At 44.4% G+C, this 22,478-nt stretch overlaps 1 protein-coding gene across 2 annotated transcripts in view; it reads left to right on the top strand.

Annotated features, from left to right (window-relative positions):
* Nucleotides 1-22,478, top strand: part of GRIA1 (glutamate ionotropic receptor AMPA type subunit 1) — a 165,701-nt gene that overhangs the window by 63,495 nt on the left and 79,728 nt on the right. For both annotated transcript variants that reach the window (XM_050961529.1, XM_050961531.1), the window contains exon 3: nucleotides 20,271-20,510. In XM_050961529.1, coding sequence (XP_050817486.1) covers nucleotides 20,271-20,510 — 240 coding nt within the window. The remainder of the gene's footprint in view (nucleotides 1-20,270; nucleotides 20,511-22,478) is intronic.

The following is a 22,478-nucleotide window of genomic DNA, read 5'->3' as shown; positions in this document are numbered from 1 at the left end:
TGCCGTCTGCTGCTATTGATAGGCTAGGAAAGGCGAAATAGGGTAGAGAAGCAGCGCATTTCAGTGGTTATAACACAGAACCAGATGTCGGGAGATCTGCCATAGAATTGCTCTGTGACCTTGGACAAGCCCAGGTCCCCGTTTTTCCCATTTGTGAGAGGAGGCTCTTAATCTGCACCTCGCTGGGGGTGAGCTGGGAGGCTGAGTTCATTAAAGTCTGAAAAGCCCTTTTGAGACTCAAGGAGGGAAGGTGCTGGAGAAAGGCAACGTGTCATTATCTTTGTTCCTTCACAGAGGGAAAGGACAAAGTGACCCAGAAGAAGATGAAAACTCATTTCCTCCTTTGAAACTGGGCCCCAGATCCTTGCTTCTCTGAACATTCATGAATCCCCCTTCCCCTCCTCCCACTCACTTTCATCTGTTGTTGGGCTTTTTTTTTTTTTTAAGTTCAGGTTGATTTTGAAATTAAATTGGCCGCTCCCCCACAAAGCATTCCAGATCTTGGATCCTCTGCTTCCTCACCCTTGCTGCTACCATTTCCCACACATTTGCTTTGAGGGATTTTTCCACTGCGGATGCTAGGGCAATATTTTCTTAAAGGGTCTTTTATCACAAATTCTTTTTAGTCTCCCGCCTGAGAACATTTCTAAGGGGGACTTCGGCGACCTAGAGCTCAAGCTGCAATGAAGTAAATATACTTCATAAGCGAGTCACAACAGGCTGTGCAAATAAACCAGCTTCGGTGTGCCTGCAGAATCATTCAGGAAAGACACTGATGAAACCAAACTAGATTCATCCCTGGTGTAATTCCATCGGCCTCAATACAGTTACCCCAGGGACAAATTTCTGTATAAGTCCAAGGAGGGCTGAAGACCCCTCAACGTCTCACTCTTGAGTTGCCCATAGGCAGGCTCTCCTTTCAAACAGTTTCACGTGGTGCAGTAAGGAAATTTCTCCTCAGAAGTGGAGAACTTACCCAGTTATATGCTGGCCGCAGCAGGCATTTGAAAGGTGAAGCACTGAGGATAGTGGAAGTGGGAGCATTTTAGCAGTCTGTGATTGCTCTGCAGTTATCGGTAAGAACTAAGCCCATTGCTGCACAATGGCCCTCTGATGCCCCTTGACACACACCATCAACAGAACCTCTCTGGTGGGCGAGCTCCAGCATTGTACCAGAGCTTGGCAGGTCTATGCAAACTGAGTTGACATGCCAAAAAAGCAGGTTTGAGAATACAGCTCAGAAGCATCAGTGTTGCTGCGCCTGCCATCTTGCAGAGATAATCATGGAGATAGAATTTTGAAAAGCGTCTAACTGCCATCTTCAAAAGTGAATTACAGTTGGATTTTCAATGGTTTTTAGGTACTTACAGATGCAGATAGGCACCTAATGGGATTTTTTTTCAAAGCCTTTAAGCACCTACCTCCCATTGAAATCACTCCTGGAAAAAATGGGCTTAGGGCTCCTAAACCACTTAGGCACTTCTGAAAATTGCCCCCCAATCTCACTTGATACCTACCTGTCCAGACTGATGGTGTGAGGGAATGCACATACTCAAATGTTTAGCAAACACTGCACTTTTCCTCTACCATCTTGAATACATGCAATCAAAGGTGGCCTCTATTGCCCAAAAGGGGCAATTGAGGTTTTTTCAAGTCTAAAGTATACAGTGGAGATTTACACTTCCCAGATAAGTCCCACCAGGCCTATCAGTCCCTGCAGTGTGTGGAAGGAAAATGATGACCATTCACAACCTAACTAGAAAGATCCTCAAAGAGTAATCACAGAGTAGGAGTCTTGTTCATGTCTGTAGATCATGCCTCTTGCTTGCTGGTAGAGAGGAGGGTCTTCACATAAGACCAATGTTTCCTTTGCTTCCTATCCTTAATTCTTTCCGGACATAAGGTTATAACCTGATTTTGTCTATAGGTGGCAGCAACCTCTTGCCTTTGCCCCAGGAAAACTTCTCATGGCAATTCAAAAAACTTTTTCTAGCCACTGAATTATAACCACTGTGGGTCGCTGTTGTTAATTATCTCTTAGCCTCCCATGGGCTTACTGTGGTTGTACCCCATACATAACCATAAGGTGCAATTTCACAGATTTGCCCCACTGAAAATCTAACCATGGATGTTGGAAGTCTGACAATCCTGAGTGACATTTCATGCTGCAAAATCCAAGGAATATTTCTATTTCCCCTTAAGCTTCTGCTGCAGCTCTGCTTGGAACCTTCTTGACCCAGAGAAGCCTGCTCTCTTCAGTTTCACAAGAGCTTTTATTTTATCTGATATGTCTCCCTGCAACATCAAGAGGCACAAACCATGATGGGTGGCAAGACTCTTGCAAGCCTGAGAAAACAGGAACAAACGAGCATTCTCCAAGTGGTGGTGGCTACAGCTGCTTTTCTGTTTGATTTTCCCTCCACCCAGCAGAGGTTTCTGTTAAAAGTGGGGGGTTTCTCAGTAACTGGGTACATAATGCAATGTTGTTTGATTTCCACTAAGCAGCTCCTAAAGGGAGAAATTGTATCTGTATGTACAGCATTACCACATCTGAATGGAAAATAAGCCCAACTTCCTGACAACTTTAATTCCTGTTTTCTTTGTTGTATCTATGTGCCGTGCATTTATGCAGGATGTTTCATATAAGCCCTCTCACTCCCTGCAGCTCACCCAAAAGATTCTTCTGTCCAGTCTCTAGAAACTCTTCCAGAATGGCAAATAGAATGGAGAAAAGTTGGTTGTTCTGTGTGTAATAATAATATATGAGCAATCAACTGGTAGTGCCCACTGCAGTTAAACGTGAAAGCAGGTTCCATGTTAATTCTCTTGTTTTCACGTGCTCAGGGCTGGAAATGGCTGGGGGCGGGGTTCAACAGTGGTTTTTTCCCAACAAAAATTGCTGATTTGTCGAAACAGAAACTTTTCATGGAAACTGGTTTTGAGTAAACTTTCAGCAGGAAGGTTTCTCAAGTCCAGGATGGAATTTCTGGTCAAAACCAGAGAAGGAAACCCATCCCAGGGGTTAGGATACTCACTTGGGAGACCAGCTTTGAGTCCAGTCTCCAAAGCCAACTATTAGCTATTCTGGGGTGGATCTCTCATGGTTTTTCCACTAAATAAAAGGTTGAAAGGTTGTCTTTTCATTTTGATGTGGAACATAAACAAATGTCAAGACTTCACATTTCTTGTGCAATCGAATTCTTGTTTTCCAGCCAGACTTACTTGGAACTCATTGGCAGGTCACCATTTGGGCTAACACCTATCCCTGGGACTTGAGTATTCAACCTTTTCCCTACGGGAACACTTTCCCCATACTAAGAACCCTCTCCTACTACTCCTAGCTATCCATCCCCTCTAGCCAGGATCCCCTCATCTCATTTAGCTGGGCAATGATGGTAGCTGTGACATTCCACGCAGATTTCTGTAACCCCTAGATTGAGAACCCCTGCTCTAGGGTACAAGAGATGACTGATATCTACCAAGAGAAGAAATATTTCATATAGGTTGAGGGGGGGGTCATTCCTTATAGTGCAAATATGTGATATAGAAGAAGTCTCCAAATATGAAAGTCTCTCTCTCTCTCTCATTCTCTGAGTACAGTGACATAATGTTCTATGGCTGAGAATTCAAAGTCACCTTGGTAGCAAGATGCCCAATTCCCATTAATATTGATAGGAATGAGGCATCCAAAACCCTTATGCAAATTTATGTATCACAGGCTCCGATGGTATTGCACCCTGTGCAGTATGTGCAGCAGATTATCCCACATCTGCAGTGGGATCCCTTGACCCGGCAGAGCCCCCATTTACTTCTCTGGGGCTCCATCTGGGTATTGGCTCCTATTGAAGGGTCAGGGAGGCCTAGGGCTGTAAAAGCCCTGGCCTGGTATTCTGTCAAAAGGTACTCAATCACCCTTTTCTCTTCCCGTGAGGGTCTTGCTTTTTACTCCATTTGCCCAGCTGGATTGATTATAGCACAATGTATAAGGCCAAGAAACTCAGGGATGCTCACAGGAGGTCACTGGCTCAAAGGAAAGGTTTAGAACCCTTTGTTCTCTTGATTTGTATTTGTTCCCAGCCCCTCTACATTTTATAACCTGGTTGGGCCCTCTCTCCTTCAGCTCTTTTGTTCAAGCTCACACACAGGCTCCAAGTTTAATAGGCACGACCTAACTGTAGGAGCTCCATCTGGGTATGTTAGTGAGGTGCACCTCTGGTAAAGTGTTTGCTCCGACACCCACTGCAAGTTATTCGTACAGAAGTCCACCAAATTACAAATCCAATATCCAGATCCAGCCGTCTGTCACAGCTCTGCGTTTGCATTGTCTAGGGAGTTGAGTCTCCCACAATGATTAAAACTTCCCAAGTTAAACTACGGTTTGTATGGCTTGGGTATTTTGACAAGGTTCTCAGAGGCCTTGGGGTCTGAGCACTGTAAAAATAAAAATCTACTAGATATCATTTACTATGCTCACAATGGGGACGGAATTGGTGCTATTATAAAGCCTAGGAAATAATGGTTATATTATCTCTGACATTGAACAGGTCTGAAGAAAGCTATGAATGCACTGTAATTCAGCCTTAATGTGAAGATGAGGAGAAAAAAAAACCCTACAGTAAATGACTATAACAGAGAACCACCCAGGGCTAGACTTAAACCATAAAGACTTGTACATTCAGAAGTCAAAGGCCTCTGCAAGTCTGTGCCTAGCTTAACCTGTTGTGCTCTGGTATTAAAAGAGACTAGACACTAGGGAAATTTTTTTGACCTAAACATTTTTTTGTAGCAAAAAAAATGGAGATTCTGTAACACTGAAACATTTTGCAAATTCATGTCAGTTTCATCAAATTGTGTAGGTCAAACATCCTCCTCCCTCTAATTCCTCCTCCCCCCAAAACAGTAATTTAAAAAAAAAACATTGATGTTTTCAAATCAAAACATTTGAATTTTTCTATTTGAAACAACGGCTTGTTCTGAAATGTCCACACATTTTATTTTTTTTAAATGTAAGCATGCTAAAAATGCATAAAATCAATATGAAACTTTTCATTTCCAGTCAAATGAAACGTTTCATGTGATCCAAACCCATTTTTCAACTTTTCAATTCACTGAACATTTTAAAACATTTCTTCTCCCAGGTCCACCCAAAACAATTGGTGGGAGGGGGAGGAGGAAGGCAGTAGGAAGCTGTAGAAGAGAACTAAAAAAACTCTGTTATTTGCACACCTATACTCAGAACAGTATGTTATTTCACAGACCATATGTAACACAAAACTCAGGCCCAAAGGAGGTAAGTTCTGGACAGAGTGCCAGACAGCATTTCCTAATGCAGTTTTTAAACATTATTTAAATTTAACTTGTTGCATTTATACCCTTGCTGTTCTTTTCTTGATACATTATAAAAGCTCTGTGTTTTAGAGCAATGGATCATATCCTGGAGCTATTCTGGCACATGAAGAGTTTACCTTTAGACTACTCTTCAGACAGATATCTGTAATAGGCAACTGTTTAAACTTATGTTGCAAATAATGCACACACCAAGAAAATCCCAGACCTATAATAATACCACCTAGCTCTTATATCGCACCCTACATCAATATATATCAAAGCACTTCACAATCTTTAATATATTTATCCTCACAACACCCCTATGAGATGGCAAATTATTATCCCCCATTTTACTGATGGGAAACTAAGGCTAAGTGACTAGCCCAAGGTCACACAGAACATCTGCGTCAGAACAGCAAACTGAACCCAAGTTTCCCAAGTCCTAAACTGATACCTTATCATTGGACCATCTTCCTTTCCATGGTGGGTGTGACTAGCCCTTCCTACTCTGAGTCACACAGGAAAGCTTCCCTTGTGGGCTGGTTTGGGGAAGGAAGAGGATCTCCCTGCTGCCAGTGCAAATGAAAGGAGCTCCTACTCTTGGATAGCTGGGTGCTCCTCCTTCCTTGCCTAGATCAGGTAGCAGTCTGCCACCAGGACCACATTTAATGTGGTTCCTTCTGCTCATCTGCGGGCATACGAGTTCAGTATACACCACATGTTTGTAGTCTGTGTGGCTTTTATTTTAGCTTACGCGGAAAACAACAAAAACCAGCAAAGGGCAAAAGTAAACTCACCAAGGCTGAGGAAAGTGGATATATCCCCTCTAACGTGCTATATCAATCACACAACAGCAACTGCCTTTGAAAACAGCAGGCTCCTAGACATTTAAAGACACAGCACACAGAATATATAATAACCATTACATCACTACAAACACCACAACATCAGCTAAGCTGGGGAAAACTCTTCTGACCCTAGAATTAGGTCTTTCCACCATATCCTTTCCATTATTCTCTATGGTTGTCCAGTTATAGCATCTCTTTCTTCTCAGTTGGGAAGGTGATTCTCTAATTCCAAGGAGACAACTTAGAGGTGATTTGTTATGGAAATAAATGTATTATTGTTATTTAAACTGTATATGTTACAGTAGAATCTATGGGCCATCTCAGTTGGGTACTGTACAGATATAAACAGAATAACAGTCCCTGCCTCTAAAGAGTTTGCAGTCTAAAAGCCAGGACATAACCGGTGGCAGAGACAAACCAGCACACTCAGGGGACAGGGATGACTGTAATTCTTAGCCAGTCAGGAGTGCTAATCCTCACAAACCCTATGTAGGCACCCAGGGAAAACAAGGTTTCTTTCCTTTCCATTTAAAAACCAGGAATAGAGAAGGGATTTGCCCTCAGAACAAACGTAAAGCACTTTGTGAACTTGCACCCAGGCCAGTCATTTACATCTGGGCTTAGTGAGTATCAGATCCTACAATTCTGACCTAGCAGGTTTAGCACTCACTTTGCTCAGCTGTTAGTGATTGCACAGGATGCAAGGCACTGTAGGATCAGAGCCTAAGCATGCAGGCAAGAAACTGGCTGAAGCTGAATGGATATATGCTTGGGAAGGGAAGGGATGTCTTGGGGCAGAGACTTGTGGGAAATCCCTTGGGGCTATATAACAGCCTGGATGACTTAAGACAGTTGCTCAGTAGATAGGGGTTTATTAGAGGGGTCTGTTGTTTGGTCCCTTGGCTGAAGTCTGTATCCATAGGGGTTGACTATTACATTATGTTGTTCCTTTTTATGTATTTGTCAAGAAACAGCCTTAAGGCTTTGCTGATTCTTTTAATTCAGGTACATCTAAAGGCAGGACCTACATTCTATACTGCAAAATAACTCATTGGCTAAAAGTTAGAAAAGATTAGTAAAAAGGAAGAAGCAGAGGAGAAGGGGAAATGATTCCACATGGTCAGTAAGCATTTTGGGGATAGAGAGAATGCAGGATCGGGTCTCCAAATGCCATCTGCTACTGGAATGTTTGGAGGAGACCGTTATCCAAATGAATCCCTATAATGAATGATTTATGAGGCAAACACACTTCATTTATGTTTTAGCTTCTACATTTGTCATAAACATTACTAGTGACACCTCTGTGTTCAAGCCACATTATTTGTACTAGAACATGTCTTTAAAAACCCAGGAAATACATTTGTAACAAGAACAAAGCATTTTTTCTGAGTTCAAATTAAGAATAAATTGTTTGCAGTATATATCATATGCATAGACCTTAGATGCTCAGGTGGGTCCTACCATGGTGATGAGCATATAAATGCCTAGAGATAATTAGTTTTAACAATAAATACACCTGGAAACAAACACATTTGGCAATTAATTCATCTTTCATTTACCTACCAAAGTCAGAGTTACAAGATTAGGCCATGATCCTGCTCAGAAGAATTTACAGCTCAGAAGTCAATGGGGATCTTTATTTCCCCACACATGGGAAATTACAGGATCTGGGACTTAGTGGGTGAGGGGAAGAGAGTGGATGTAATATATTTAGGTAAAAATGGTGTCATGTGGATTGAAAACTGTCTAAAAGACTAAACAGTGGATAAGGAATAGTCCAAAGGCACTGAGTGGCAGTGGCAGGGATGTGTCTGATACAGGGGCTGGCGTTAGAGATAGCCTTGAGTACCATGGATGGGCTGCCAGGGGAGGAAATGCAAATGCCAGTGAGGACAGAGAAAAAAATAGAAAAGAGCCTTGAGAGGTTTAAAATGAAGGCAGAAAATAACTTTGAAAAAGCAAACCACCGCTGGGAAAAATAAGCTAAAGCACACATTTTCAATGGGAGGCAGAAACATGGAAAGCAGTAGTGCCACAAAGGGAGCAAGACTGGGAGTAGGCAATGAATTAGATTTGCAATGTAATGCATCTGTGGGGAGGGGAAAATGGCCAATGCAAATTTGGGAAGCATATGCACATATCTTATTAAGCTTGGTGTATAGAAGTATAACTAGGATTAATGGGGTGAAATTAAGAAAGGGAATATTTAGGGTAAGTGTCGTGAAAACCTCCTGATGGTAAGAAATATTTGGCTGTCAAAGAGCCTCTCCAGAGAAATACTGGGAAAGCCCATGGCTTGCGGCTTGCAAGGCTTTTATATATCAGCCTATAACAGGCTTTAAAACAACTACTTACAAAAGCCTCATCAGAAAGAAAACTTGCATTGAAGACAGGCACAGATATCTATGTCTAGCAGAACTGCTATGAATAACTATAATACATTAGGGAAAGAAAAGAAGCTGTTGATGACAAAAGAAGCTGTTCATTTACAGCAAGTTCTACCTTACATGACACATTTGGCTTCTGCTCTCTGCCCCCCACCCTTCTTTTTCCCTTTATTTAATAGTTACGATGTTATAGCTTGCAATTAAATGTTATGCTGACCTACCGAGTTCCAAAATGCTGGCTATTTTCTCAGCACATAATGATTTTCTAAAATGATTTTTTTCCCCAGTGTTCTTGATTCCCAAACAGAAAGCAGCGAGACTGTGTCGCAGTAGTGAGGTTTTACCAGTGTAGCAGTGGCTGGAGGTGGACTAATAAGTAATGTGTCAAACATGTTTTTGGAGCAGTGGTAGGGGAATTGGTTACACCTTCATTTCTCACTTCAGTTTATATTATGGATGTAATTTTCCCATTAGTAATCAACTTTAATATTCATTGCTCTGCTTCTGGGGCCTTTAAATGTAGAGAAATCAGAGTATAGAAATCAATTTTTTCACTGAAGAAGGAGATAGGCTAGAGGGACTGTATAATATACTTTACATATGGTAAATATGATTTTTTTAACCTCATCCCAATTCATAAATAGATTTCACAGGACTTTATTGCAACTGTGTTTGTTCACAGTGGTGTGGCAGGGTATTTATGACTCAGAAATGAGCCTGTTTAGTGGATGGGAAGAGAGAATCCTTTAAAAAGACTCGGGTTTAAAAAGGTGCCATAGCAGGCAGTGGTAATACTGATTAATGGCTCTGAAAATACGACAAGACGTGCAGATTAAAGGCAATAGAAAAGAGTGAATATTTTAAAGATTTTTCTTTCAAGATTTTTAGGACGCAGTTTACCATAGTGGATAAAACACTGATTATTAACATTACTTATTTGCATTATGGTAGTGCTGGGAGGCCCCAAGTAATATCAGGGGCTCATTATGTGGGGTGCTTTATAAACACATAGTGAGATGCATGCCCTGCCCCAAGGAATTTGTACTTTCAATAGGCTAGAGCTGGAGAAGGCAGTTTTTGCCCCATTTTGAAGTTGGGGAATTGGGGCTCAGAGAGATTAAGTGACTGGCCCAAAATCACACAACAAGTCTGTGGCAGCAGTGCTCGGATTGAACCCAGCTCTCCTTCCTCCCACTCCAGTGTCTTAGCCACACAACCATCTTTAATCAAACTTTGCTCAATTAGAAAAGGCTGTATCTGTCCACAGAGGGTGCCTGCCCATCCTCAGTAAGCTGCTATTATTATTATTATTATTATTTATTTATTGTATTTTATTATTATTATTATTATTATTATTATTTTATTATATTATATTCTTATTTGAATACCCAACCTATCTCAGCACAGGCCTCATACCATTGTAAATGGTGCCACTACTATCTTGCAGTCCTTAGAGACTAACACATTTATTTGAGCATAAGTTTTCGTGGGATATAACCCACTTCCCAGGAAATCCCACGAAGGCTTATGCCCAAATAAATTTGTTAGTCTCTAAGGTGGCACAAGGACTCCTCTTTGTGTTTACTGATACGAACACGGTTACCCCTCTGAAACCTGTCACTACTGTCTTGGGCCATGCTGATTAGCCATTGTTTTACTGCTACCCCAGAAAGTATTGGTGTCAAGTGCAATTCTACTTGGAGTCACATTCAGATTGGTAGCCTCCGCTAGCCAAAGTATCCTGCAAATCCAGCCTGGCTGTATATCCCACTACTATAAAATATGGTCTAGTGGTTAAAGAACAGGACTAGGAACAATGTTTCCTTAGTTTTCCTCTTACCTCTACCATTAAATAGCTCTGTGGCCTGGGGCGAGCACGTTAACAACTCTCTCCCTGTCTCCCTCTTTGAAATGGGGAATAATATTATCCATCTTCTTCACACTAGAGTTGTGAGGCTTAATTCACAGATGTCTGCAAAGCACACTGGGCTGGATTCTCAATTGTGTCCAAGCTCTGCAGCGATGCAATGAGCAGAGGCCAGGGATGGCTTGCTGGTCCCAACCCCTGATCCCAAGCCACCCAGCCCTGACACAAGTTGGAGCCGTAGAGGGGCAAAATGGAGTTTGCAGGCCACAGAATTAGATTTGCTCAATAAAGTTTGCTGTATAAGTGCAAAGCATTATGCATGAACTGCCAGCAGCTCAACCTTGGTTGTATGTAGTGTGACAGACCCAGGCCAGTGGGGTACAGGAGTCTGGTAGAGGGCAAATATACTGGTCAGAGGCTGAGTAGTTTTCTGTTCCCTGAGTGACCAGAGCAGGGGCTGCACTAGAGTAATCAGGAACCTGCTAGAACCAATTAAGGCAGACAGGCTGATTAGAACACCTGCAGCCAATCAAGGCAGGCTAATCAGGGCACGTGGGTTTAAAAAGGAGCTCACTCCAGTCAGGTAGGGGGGAGTAAGAGGAGAGGAGGTGAGGGTGAGGGTGAGGGTGAGGGTGAGGGTGAACGAGAACTGCTGGAGGACTAAGGAGTACAAGTGTTATCAGACACCAGGAGGAAGGTCCTGTGGTGAGATTAAAGAAGGTGTTTGGAGGAGCCTATGGGGAAGTAGCCCAGGGAGTTGTAGCTGTCATGCAGCTGTTACAGGAGGCACTATAGACAGCTGCAATCCACAGGGCCCTGGGCTGGAACCCGGAGCAGAGGGTGGGCCTGGGTTCCCCCCAAACCTCCCAATTCCAGATCAGACACAGGACGCGTTGACCCAGACTGTGAGGAAGATCACTGAGGTGAGCAAATCTGCCAAATAAGTGCAGGACCCACCAAGGTAGAGGAGAAACTTTGTCACAGTAGCTACACAACTGGTGCTGGCCTTGCACCTATCCACTCTCAACAATTCCCTTGAATCAAATCCATTAAATAGAATTTGTGACCTCAGATGACTGGAGTCGTGATCTCCTATCCACTTTGACAGCTCCATTCATGGGAGAAATTCATAATTTTTCTGTAAACAGACTGACTAGAGATCTTCAAAAAAAATTTGGTTTTGTTTTTAATTTGCTATTCCTCAACAAAACAGTAATTCTACAATTACATATTTATTTAAATATGTAATTTATTTAAATATGAATGATTTAAAATCAAGGAAGAAGCTGATGAAGCTTTCACAAAATCATCTAGTCACTACCACCCCACTTTTTCAGACATACCTATTTATAGTCTTTTGGTGCTCTGTGATAAAAATGCAAATTTGGATCCCTCCCTCTTTCCTCCCATCAAAACAAACAAGAACCAAGTTTCAAGATTATAGCTTTAAAAAAAAAAACAAGCATTTGAATCTGTGAAATCTAATACAGGAGATTTGAGTGATTGCTGATGGAGAGGTCGGAGGTCAATTTGGGGTTGCCTCCACCCATACTCTGCAGTCCAGAAGCATAACCAGCTGCAGGATTCTAGTTCAAAAGTGTACTTGAATGGTTGAAATCCTAGAGGAAAGACCAATTGCCATTTTGTTGATTTCTGATGGCCGAAGGTAAATTCTGTTTCCATTTTTCTTCCGTTCTTCTCACTTAATCATTTCCCTGCCATTGCAAGGGCCTGGGTCCTGCCTATTCTCTACCTGTGGGCTGCAAGACTTTGGACTCATTTCAGTTGTTGGGTTTAGTGTGAGGGCGCAGGGTGGTGTGGGTGGTCTGCAATCCAGTAGTCCCTTTTGGCCCAAACTCAATGACACTATACCCAGCAACCTGCAATAAATAAGCATCTCAGATTGAATTTTCACTCAATGGGCACACAGAAATTAATTGTCAGCCATTCAAGTGTCTATATCACTATTAGATTTCTTTCCAACTATCTGAAAAATCCATATCACTTTCTTTACTGCTTGTGGGTGTTTTTGTTAAAATGTTTTGATTCCTTTTTAACTAACAAGGGAGAAAAATTAATGCCAGCAGCACATATGCCCACAAGCAACCCTACAATAATTAACTAGTGTTCATGTGTGATGGCAAGGAGTAACACACCTTGATTTGGAAACCAAATTTGGTTTTAAGCTTCCAAGAGATTATTACAAGTAGTGCAGGAAACAGTGAAAGGAGACCATACCTTATTGCTGCGGGGGTGGAGGGGAATGTTTCTTGCATTATGACATCAGGCTGATTTGTGGTTGAGCGAATATGTGGGAAATGTCTACTTTCAGGTAAGGGAATATGACACAGCCATGGGGGAATATAGGATCTATTTTTCCTGCTAGAGAAATCTGTGGGCATGTCATTGGGATTTGGTGATGAAATGCACTCTGGCACCTAAGCCACATTGGAGCGCTGCGAGGACAAAAGTTTGTGAGTTGTTCCAAGTTGTTCCTAATTGGAACAGACACTAGCACACTTTGATCCAAATTCCACCGGCTTCTCCTACCTGATGTCAGGTCCTCCCTCACTGTGTGAGGGTTGCCTCCAGGCAGACTGTGCTAAAAATAAATTATGTTCACACATACACACACAGAGCAAGCCAGGCCAAGAGTCTTTGGAACTGCTTCTTGACACCCCTAATGACAGTGAGTTTGTTTTGCTTTGAGTTCAAATCTAGATGATTATGTTTTGTTTCTGTTTCCCAGGTGAAGGAAGGGTTGCATTATGGTCATAAAGTTTCAGCCATTGTGGAGTTCAGTCTTACCTGGGGATTTTTAAATGCCTTGCAAATAAAGTTAAATCTTCAGCTGACTATTTATTACATTTCACATCTCCAGTCATGGGAGGCAATACCACTTTTAAAACAAATGAGAGGTGAGCTACTGCTAAATATCCTCTCTAGTGACCCCTCCAACTCCCTCCAGATCAAACAATTTGCTTCCTAACTTCTGGTCATGGATTCCCACCAGAATCTCCCCATGTTCCCTACTTAGGAAACCAGTTGCCTTCTGAGATTTCTCATTTCCATTCCTTTTGTGGCCAGTGTCCCTCCACGGCTACTCCAGGTTCCCTTAATCTGACCTGAAATATGGTACCACTAAGACAGTTCCCTTGAGCTCATAGCTGAAGCATTGGCTTTGAGGGAACTGTCATGGTGGGACAAGTGCCATCTACTGAAAACAAACAAACTTGCCCAAGAAAAAAAAAACAAGGAGTACTTGTGGCACCATAGAGACTAACAAATTTATTTGGGCATAAGCTTTCGTGGGCTAAACCCCATTACATCAGATGCATGGAGTGGAAAATACAGTAGGAAGATATAGATATAGATATAGATACACAGAGAACTTGAAAAGATAGGGGTTGCCATACCAACTCTAATGAGACAAATCAATTAAGGTGGGCTATTATGAGCAGGAGGAAAAAAATTGTGTAGGGGTAAACTTGCCCAAGGTTTGAGAATCAGTTTCTGCATGTTCCATTATGCTATTTGTAGGAGCAAGGGTGTTTCCTTGCTGTTTCTAATGGGTCAGATTAAAAAACAGATCCGAGCTCCGCGGAACTCAGATGTGGGTCTGTGATGAGGTGTTCACCCACTAGCCTAAAAGGGGCTAACGAGTCTGAGAAGGGGCCACTTAACCAGAGAGGCCATAGCTGAGGAGAATTAGGTGGCCTAAGAAATCCCATGAGTGATGCTGGAGCCCAGGTGAGAAGGAACAGGTAGGGCTAGTATAAAGCCAGCAACCTGGCAGCAGTGAGGGAGCCGATTGCCACACACTGGCTAGTAGACAGGGAAGAAACCTAGGGCAGAGGGTGTGGCGAAAGGGCAGCAAAGGGGCAGCAGACCTGGAAAGGAACTAATCCCCAGAGCAACCAGGAGGAGGCACCCTAGCAGAGCGTGTATCATGTGACACAGTCCAGATGTCATGGCTAACCATGTCTCTAAAATGGGTCAAACTAAATCTCCAGTTCCAAACACCCCTGAACTTCCCAGAAGAGGACTCAACTTAGAGGGTCTAGCTTGTCCCGTCTGCTTCCCCCTCCACACTCTCGCCAACTGACTAGAGAGAGCAATTGTTTCTGAATTGTTTATATATTCTGATTTCTTCATCACCTTCCTACCCTGCAATGCTGGAGGATATCTCTTTCCTTATTTTAGGGCTGTTGGCTCAGGTACCTGGGTGTATGTCTTGAGCTGACTGACAGGAGTCAGTGGAAGAGCAATAGCTGCTGTGTGCTTTCAACATAATGCCTATTTCCTAAGCCCATCATGTTTCAATGATTTAATCTGGGGGGTTTCATATGAAAGCAGAAGACTTGGGACACAGAAAGGATCTTCTTGTCTTACAAACAGAAATGCCTATAAATTGCGCTATGCACCTTATCCCCACCACAGCTTATGGCCAAGGTGTTTGCAAAGGGTCTCTTGCCTACTTGAGACAGGATGGGAGCTCAAATCAAGCCAGATTTCAGTGAATGGGAATCTGGGAAGGATAACTGAGGAATCTGACAATTCTGTTTTGTGCTGCCTTTCCCCCATCCACTAAACCCCCCCACCTGTCATTTTCATACCTTTTGCCCTTCCTATTCAGTTCTCAACAAAAAATGCAACCAATAACACAATTAAAAAAATTCTTAATTCTTTTCTTCCATTAAACTCATGGAAAGTATTTATCTCCTTTATTTTCTGTAGGATTAATACATTTGGTACACAATTATTTCAAACTAATGGCAAGACCTTGAACAATTTGACCATTATTGCCTGTCCATTACTAGAGTTAGGATTATTGCTGGAATGGTGATTGAAATTCTTAACTATTAACATTACTAACATTTTCTAACTAACTGCCATGAAAAATCCCCTGTCGTTCCCCAAATGATCAAACCCTGGCCAGTCTTTTCCCCCAAATAATCTGCAGTGACTAGCAATGTGAATTTGAAAACATGATGTGAGCCAGGGGTCTTTTCCAAAATTACTAACAATCGGGACTGTTAGTTCTTTCAACTCTCTTTGGTGCAATCTGTTGCAAATGCTAGAATTCCTGGGTATCTCAGAACAGCGTAGGAGTGTTGATTATGCATGGTTGATCCATATAGTTAATTTTTGGTTATTTTACAAAATAAAATAAAATAATTTCAAATAGAAAATATGTTGGAGGAAATCATGGTATGGCCAGAAACAGGCTAAATTTACTGGCTGGATTATTAATTGAAAATGATTTGCTCAGCTGTACAAAGCATGTCACTTTAGTCATGCAGGGACTCTGAGCACTGGCTCCCTAGAGCTCTGAGTCTTATCTCTCACATATGGAATCATACAGCGTTGTTCATTAGTCCCATTGGTCCAGGCACACAGAAATGATGTTGAGAATACTTCTCTCCGATCTGCTACTTTTCTGTGGAAATGTGACAATCCCAGGATGATGGCTGATACAGACACTACCGCCAGTTGGAAAGAGACTCCAAAGTGAGACAAAGAAAACAATTTTTTTTTTCAGTCGCAGTTTTGGATCCATGGTATCTTCCCCTTTTTAAGAGATGGCAATAGAGTGACCATAAATTCTTCTACTGTGGGCTGTTAGAAAGGATTTTTTTTAAAAACAAAAGTGGAAGTTCTGGTGTGGCAGGATTTCTGTGTCCCAATGGTGCAGACTGAACTCCAGAAAGAGACAGTGGTTTGGTCCTCATGGGATCTGGATTCAATGTCTAGTTCTCCCACAGACTCTGTGAGTGATTTGGGGCCGGTCATGAGCAGCCAGACTTTCAAAAGTGCTCCCCTCCTGTTCAGAAGAGCTCAACAGCCACCTGGGCCGAGCTCTTCTGAAAACCTGGCCTCTTCTGAAAACAAGGCCTCTTGATTTTGGTGGCTAAATGGGAGCCCTGAGCTATATGGAAAACTTGGCCCTTAATCTCTCTGCACCTCAGTCCTGGACCCAGCTTGATATGGGGTGCTTAGATTCCCAGCCATGTTCCTTGAGAGGGAGGGGACTCCATTTTCTTCTCGCTGGTCCTGAATCTCTTGGTTCCTTCCCACACCCTTTGGGGAGGCTGGAATTAATCCCATGAATAAATGCTGCATTCAGATACAACCCTAATGCTTTTATCTGAGCAGGGACAAGCCTTCGTTAGTGCAAGAGATCATTTAAGGCAGGGGTTCTCAAACTGGGGGTCAGGACCCCTCAGGGGGTTGTGAGGTGGTTATTATTGCAAGCTGTCAGCCTCCACCCCAAACCCTGCTTTGCCTCCAGCATTTATAATGGTGTTAAATGTAAAAAAAGAGTTTTTAATTTATAGGGGTTGGTCGCACTCAGAGGCTTGCTGTGTGAAAGGGATCACCAGTACAGAAGTTTGAGAACCACTGATTTAAGGGCTCCTACATAGGGCGGGGGTCACGCATACACCCACTAGCAATACTACAATTGTACTAAGCCCTTAACACTTAAATATACTCCCTCAGGCGTCCAAACTGCCCCCAGACCAACAAGGGTTCCTTCTGCAATGGCTGCTAGTGCTTGGGCATGGGGCAAGCTCAGAGGTTGAGTTTTAGTCTGCTGCATCGCTGGTATCCATCCCCATGGCTGCTCCTTCAGCCTGGCTGTAGCTGTGACCCCGGTACATTTGCTGGACCAAACCCCTAGCCCCAGGTTCTGGCTGTGTTTGGGGAGCTCCCTCCAGCAGCAGCATCTGCTCTGACATCTCTCTCCAGCCCAGCTCCCATGCCAGCAGATTGGGCCAGAGCGACCAGGTGGCCTGCAATCAATCCTCTGGTCCCATTTGGACAGGGCTGAGCCTCTGCTCTGGACTGGGATTCCACTCCTCCAAGGGAACCTGGGCTGGAAGCAGCAGGATTTCCTCCCAGTCCTTTAGTCAGCCAGGGCTCTTGGGCCAGCTCCGTGCTCTGCTTTCTCCCTAATTGCTCAGGTTAGCACAGGCCCTTTCACACAGCTGCCATGTGCATGTGGAGTGGGGACTGCACACCCATCTGCAAAATGCAGCTAACAGTTCTTCCTCTCTGCCGTCCACTGTCTGTCTCCTCTCTTTAGACTGTAAGTTATTTGGGGGCAGAAATGGTCTCTTAGGATGTTTATGTACAGCAGGCCCTGATCTCAGTTTAGGGCCTCTTGCAGCACTGTAATATAGATATGAAATAATAAGGAAATCCAGACGATGTTTATAGTGCTAGCATGACAGGCTGACAAATATCCCTCAGCCAAAAGTCACTTTGACTTGCAGTTTGAGTCTCCATGATAGTAAGGGCTGGGTTAGACATTTACCTGGCTGGTCACTTGAAGCATGGCAAAACTTACACTGTCCTCTGAGAGAGCAGAGAGAGATGCACCCACCTGCTCACTCTTAGGGCATCAGGTCAGTCGTTTCCAGTCTCACACCCTTCCTAAGCACATCGGAATGGGAAAAGTCATGGTGGTGGCCAGGCTGAAATGAGTCCTGAAATCCTGAGATTTCCTTGCAAAACTTCTTCAGATCCAGAGTCTGAGTCAGCTGGTCTGTTTCTTGTATCAATGAGACTGTTTTCTTCTTGTTCCAATGGGTGCTTGGAGGGTGTCACACCGGTGGCCCTGGAGTGAGTGGGTACTGGGATTGTCATGATGGTTACAACTCAGCCTTCTAGAGCGATGTCTGATTTTCATATGTTAAACAGCCCTTCCCTCGCAGGGCTGCGTTTGGCCTGGTATGGTGGGGATATGCTGGACTGCAGCTGCTTATACATAGGAAGGAGAATATCCATAGTTAATGCCAACATAAATAGACATTGGGAAGGGATGTAAAAGTCCTGATTTCAGGGATGAAACCAATCTCTAACTATTGGGAGGGGGATGAGATTAATATAGGGGTGGGGCAGATTCTCCCACATCTGCCTGCTGCAGGGTTTCTTGCACCTTCCTCTGAAGCATTTGGGGCAGGGCACTGTCTGAGATGGGCTCCAGAACTGGATGGTCTGATCCAGTCTGGTAATTCCTGTGACATGGAGTTTATCGGGGGAGGGGGAGCAATGGTAAGCTCAGGAGTAAGGCTATCTGGGGGTGACACTTGATCCCCACCCTCAGTCCTCCTTGGAACACATGGACTACACAGCGCTGGCTGTCACCAGTCTAGAAGCAGATGGTGCAATTCCTGAGACCCGTGCAGGGGTTTGCCAGGGGACCCCAAAATGAAGCTGTCACATCAGCTCCTCCTTCTTTATTTAACATGGGGCAGCACAAAGCCTTGAGTCAGTGTAAATGTCACCGCCAAGGGGTCTTTAAGACATGGAGTGACAATGGAAGGAAATGCTAGTGCCAGAGTTCTGACAGCGGGAAATGCTGTCGCTCTCATTGCCTCAGGCTTGGAGATGTATTGAGAATAACTGGAATGTGCCATAAACAGGAGTGAGATTAAATAAATCTGACTGTATCTGGGACTGAGCTTTACAACCACAGTGTGTGCTGCTCTCTCTGCCTCGCTGAAATCTTGAGGCAGTTTTCCAGCAGCTCCCACGATCTCATTAACTGCTCTCCTGAGGAGGCCGTCGACATGAGACAGCAACCTCCCATACTGCACAGCAGCACCAGTTACTGCTGAGATCAGAAACCAAGAGCTGTGCCTCACCTGACACACACCCTGAAGTTCCAGGCCGCCACTTACCCTCTATGCAGTGTGTGCGTATTGTAACCGTATATTGTTTGTGGTGGCCAAAGGTACATTACGGACAGTTGCCAAAGTGCAGGGTCTGAACTCTTCAATGCTCTTTGACAAGCTTTGCTGGACTTGGGGGTGGGGAGTACAGATTGCACCAGTTGGGATGCCAATGCGCTTTACTGGATGGAATGACCCACCCTCATCTGTGGGGCTGTGTCACCCTCTACAGAAGCTATAAGCCTCAGTTCTCCTGCGGTGGGGCTGCCCTTTGATCAGTGCTAGGGAGCCAGCGATTCCTGGGTTCCAAATGTGCAATTTAGCTGGTGGCAGAGGATGTCATCTTCTATCTCAGTGGCATCCAGCCTGCAGCCAGGGCACCATGTGTGGCCCTGGAGGCACCAGCTTGCGGCCCTGGAGGCTGACTCTCTTTCAAGAACATTTGATTTTTGAATTGAACATGTGCTCCCTGGGCTGTCGCCCAGAAACTTGGGAAAGGAAGTGTTTGAACCGGGCCCATTGCGGTAGGGAGGTCATAGAAGGCACTGCCTGCACAATGGCCACCCGCCACTTCAGCACTGGGAGCCATGTGACCCTGAGTAGTGCAGAGAGAGTAGAAGAGGGTGAAGAATCTGGAGCGACAAAGAGAGAGTGAGAGAGATTCTAAAAGCCCTGGTGCTTTAATGGTATTTCTCCTCCCGTGGCTTGGAGGGTGGTGAGTGGGATGCAAGGCTGACACCTCTATCACTCAGCACTCCTCTGGCAGAAGTTTAAGCAGCAAGCAGCTGTCGCTCCATGCTCTCTGGAGCCTGGGTGATTTATTGGAACCGTCTTTTAAAATGCATTTTTTATGATTATTCTTCAAAACAACAGTTCATATCCTAGCGTGAGCAGTGTCTGCAAGGGAGTGGCGGGAGAGCAGCAAACTCGTTTTCCCTCGCAGTGTCATCTAAGATGAGTTCAGCGCTAGAGAAGTAGTGTGGAGTTAAAGGGCAGAGCATCCCCGCACCTCCTGGCTCTCTAACTGAGTGCAGTGCAGGATGGCTATCCTAGCTTATGTGCCCGGACAGAGGGATGAATAGTCCAGAGCAACAGAGGCTTGCCTCAGAAATTGAGATTCTTTGACTAGCTCCTCTGACCATCTCCTTTTTCTACCTTCCAGTCTGCTCGCAGTTCTCCAAGGGTGTCTACGCCATTTTTGGGTTTTACGACAGGAAGACGGTCAACATGCTCACATCCTTCTGTGGGGCACTCCACGTCTGCTTCATAACACCTAGTTTCCCCGTCGACACCTCCAACCAGTTCGTCCTCCAGCTGCGTCCAGAGCTTCAGGACGCCCTCATCAACATCATCGAGTACTACAGCTGGCAGAAGTTTGTGTACATTTACGATGCAGACCGGGGTGAGTGGCGAGGGCAGAGTGGGCGGAGCGTGTCTGTTTGTCACCCCTGGGCAGAACGGATGACTACTCCCTCAGGAGAATAGCCCAAGCACAAGTGGGTTGGGAATCAAATCGGGCAATGATTTAGATTTAATAAGGTGATTTCTCAGGATCCTATTTTCAAGCCGTCTGCCTAACCTGATGCCTGTGGGAACCCCCCATTTGTGCACACGTGCAATTGCCACTTAGGGCACAATGGGCACCTGCATGTCAAATGCCCTTTTGCACACACAAGCATGGAATTTGCATGCACAGCTGGGATAGTTGAAAACTCTTTGGGCTCCCTGTGTTAAGTGAACACCAGTCAATTACAAAAGAGAGTCATTGAGCTTCTAGGAACCAGGTATATAGATACTACATTTGCAGTTAATAACCCTTTCTTCCAAAACATGAACAGACAATATCATTGCTCTGCTGGTGAACAAATGCATAGAAGGAAGTGGGATCTGTTGGTTAAAACAAGGCAACTTGGTTCTCTACTCAGATCTGTCATAAACTCCATGTCTGATGTTGGCAAGTGCCTTACCCTCTCTGTCTCTGTTTCCCCATCTCTCAAATGGCTACGAAACTACAGGAGTGTTGTGAGCCTTCCACTTAGTGGGGCCTTACACAGGAGCACGTGCACAAGGACTTTTCACAGTGCAGTCTGTGCCCTCAGGGGAGAGCGGGGACCCTGGGCAGGGCATGCTGCTGCAAGAGACAAAGGATAGAGGCAGGGCCATGCCTGCCCATGCCAGCGGGGATGGGGGTAGGGTATGTGTGTTGAGCTCCCAGAGGAGTGCAGCAGCAGGTACACACCTCTGTCCTTCACACTGGTGTTATCTACACACATTTCCAATGTGAGGCTGTGCATATAACACACAAGTGAGCCCTTAAATGATTGATGTTTGTAAAGCATTCCAAGCTCCCCCAGTGCAGGATTGCAATGTATTTATTTGGTGCTGTTACCCTTAATATGCTGAATAAGCACATCTCATTTAGAGGGTGACCATATCTCCGACTTACTGCCTATGTTTATCTGTAAATGAGATTATTATTTCTGTGTTACATATAACCTAGGAGGTTGAGCAAACAAACTGGAATCCACTGTTTCAGTCTATCATGCCCCAGGCACCTGTTAGAGGAGCGCTCTGTGCATATGTAAATAGTTAGTTAATAGATCAAATGCCAGTAGGTGGCATTCAAGAGTATGTAGCATAGCCTCTGGATTTTATAGGACCCACTGTGTACTGCAAATAAGGTCCTCTGCTCTTGACAACAGCTGTAGATCTGTGTGGGGCAGGGCCGCCAAGAGAAGGTTCAGGCCCTGGTGAAAAAAAAATTCCGCGTCCCCCAGCAAGAGCAGACTGGCTAAACAGGGCCGGGGAAGCTGGGCCCCGGGCCCCCTTCTGGACCACCGGGCCCCAGTAATTTGTACCAGCTTTCCCCCCTCTCATCGGCCCTGTGGGCGCCCTGACAGCTGTCACCATAGCACCATCTGTGTTTGACACTGGAAGTGCAGAAGTTTATTATAATTATATAAATTGCAGTTGCAAGTGCCACCTCTGAGGTACAAAAACCTTGGACATACAGGGTAATCCCAAAACCAAAAAACTTTACAGCTGGCTGTGTGGGCTGAGTACCCTGACAGACTTCCCAGCTACCTCAAAAAAAGGGGTAATCTAGGGGAAATCAGTGAGAATCAATTCCAGCAGTGCCTGGAATTCCAGACTGAGATCAGGTCCCCACTGTGTGTACAAACACATAGAGAGACAGTCCCTGACCCCAAGCACTTACAGTCTAAACCGATAAAGGGTGGGACTGGAAAGTGACACAGAAGTGAAATCACTTTCCCAAGGTTAAACAGCAGCTTAGTGGCAAAGCCAGGACTAGAACCCAGGTCTGGGTACCAGTTCAGTGCCCTACCTGCCAGACCACACTACTACAGAT

This window comes from Gopherus flavomarginatus, chromosome 7 (genome assembly GCF_025201925.1).
Source record: "Gopherus flavomarginatus isolate rGopFla2 chromosome 7, rGopFla2.mat.asm, whole genome shotgun sequence".
NCBI classification, from domain to species: Eukaryota; Metazoa; Chordata; order Testudines; family Testudinidae; genus Gopherus; species Gopherus flavomarginatus.
The sequence above is the reverse complement of the archived record's forward strand: the minus strand, read 5'-3'. Positions and strand labels throughout refer to the sequence as shown.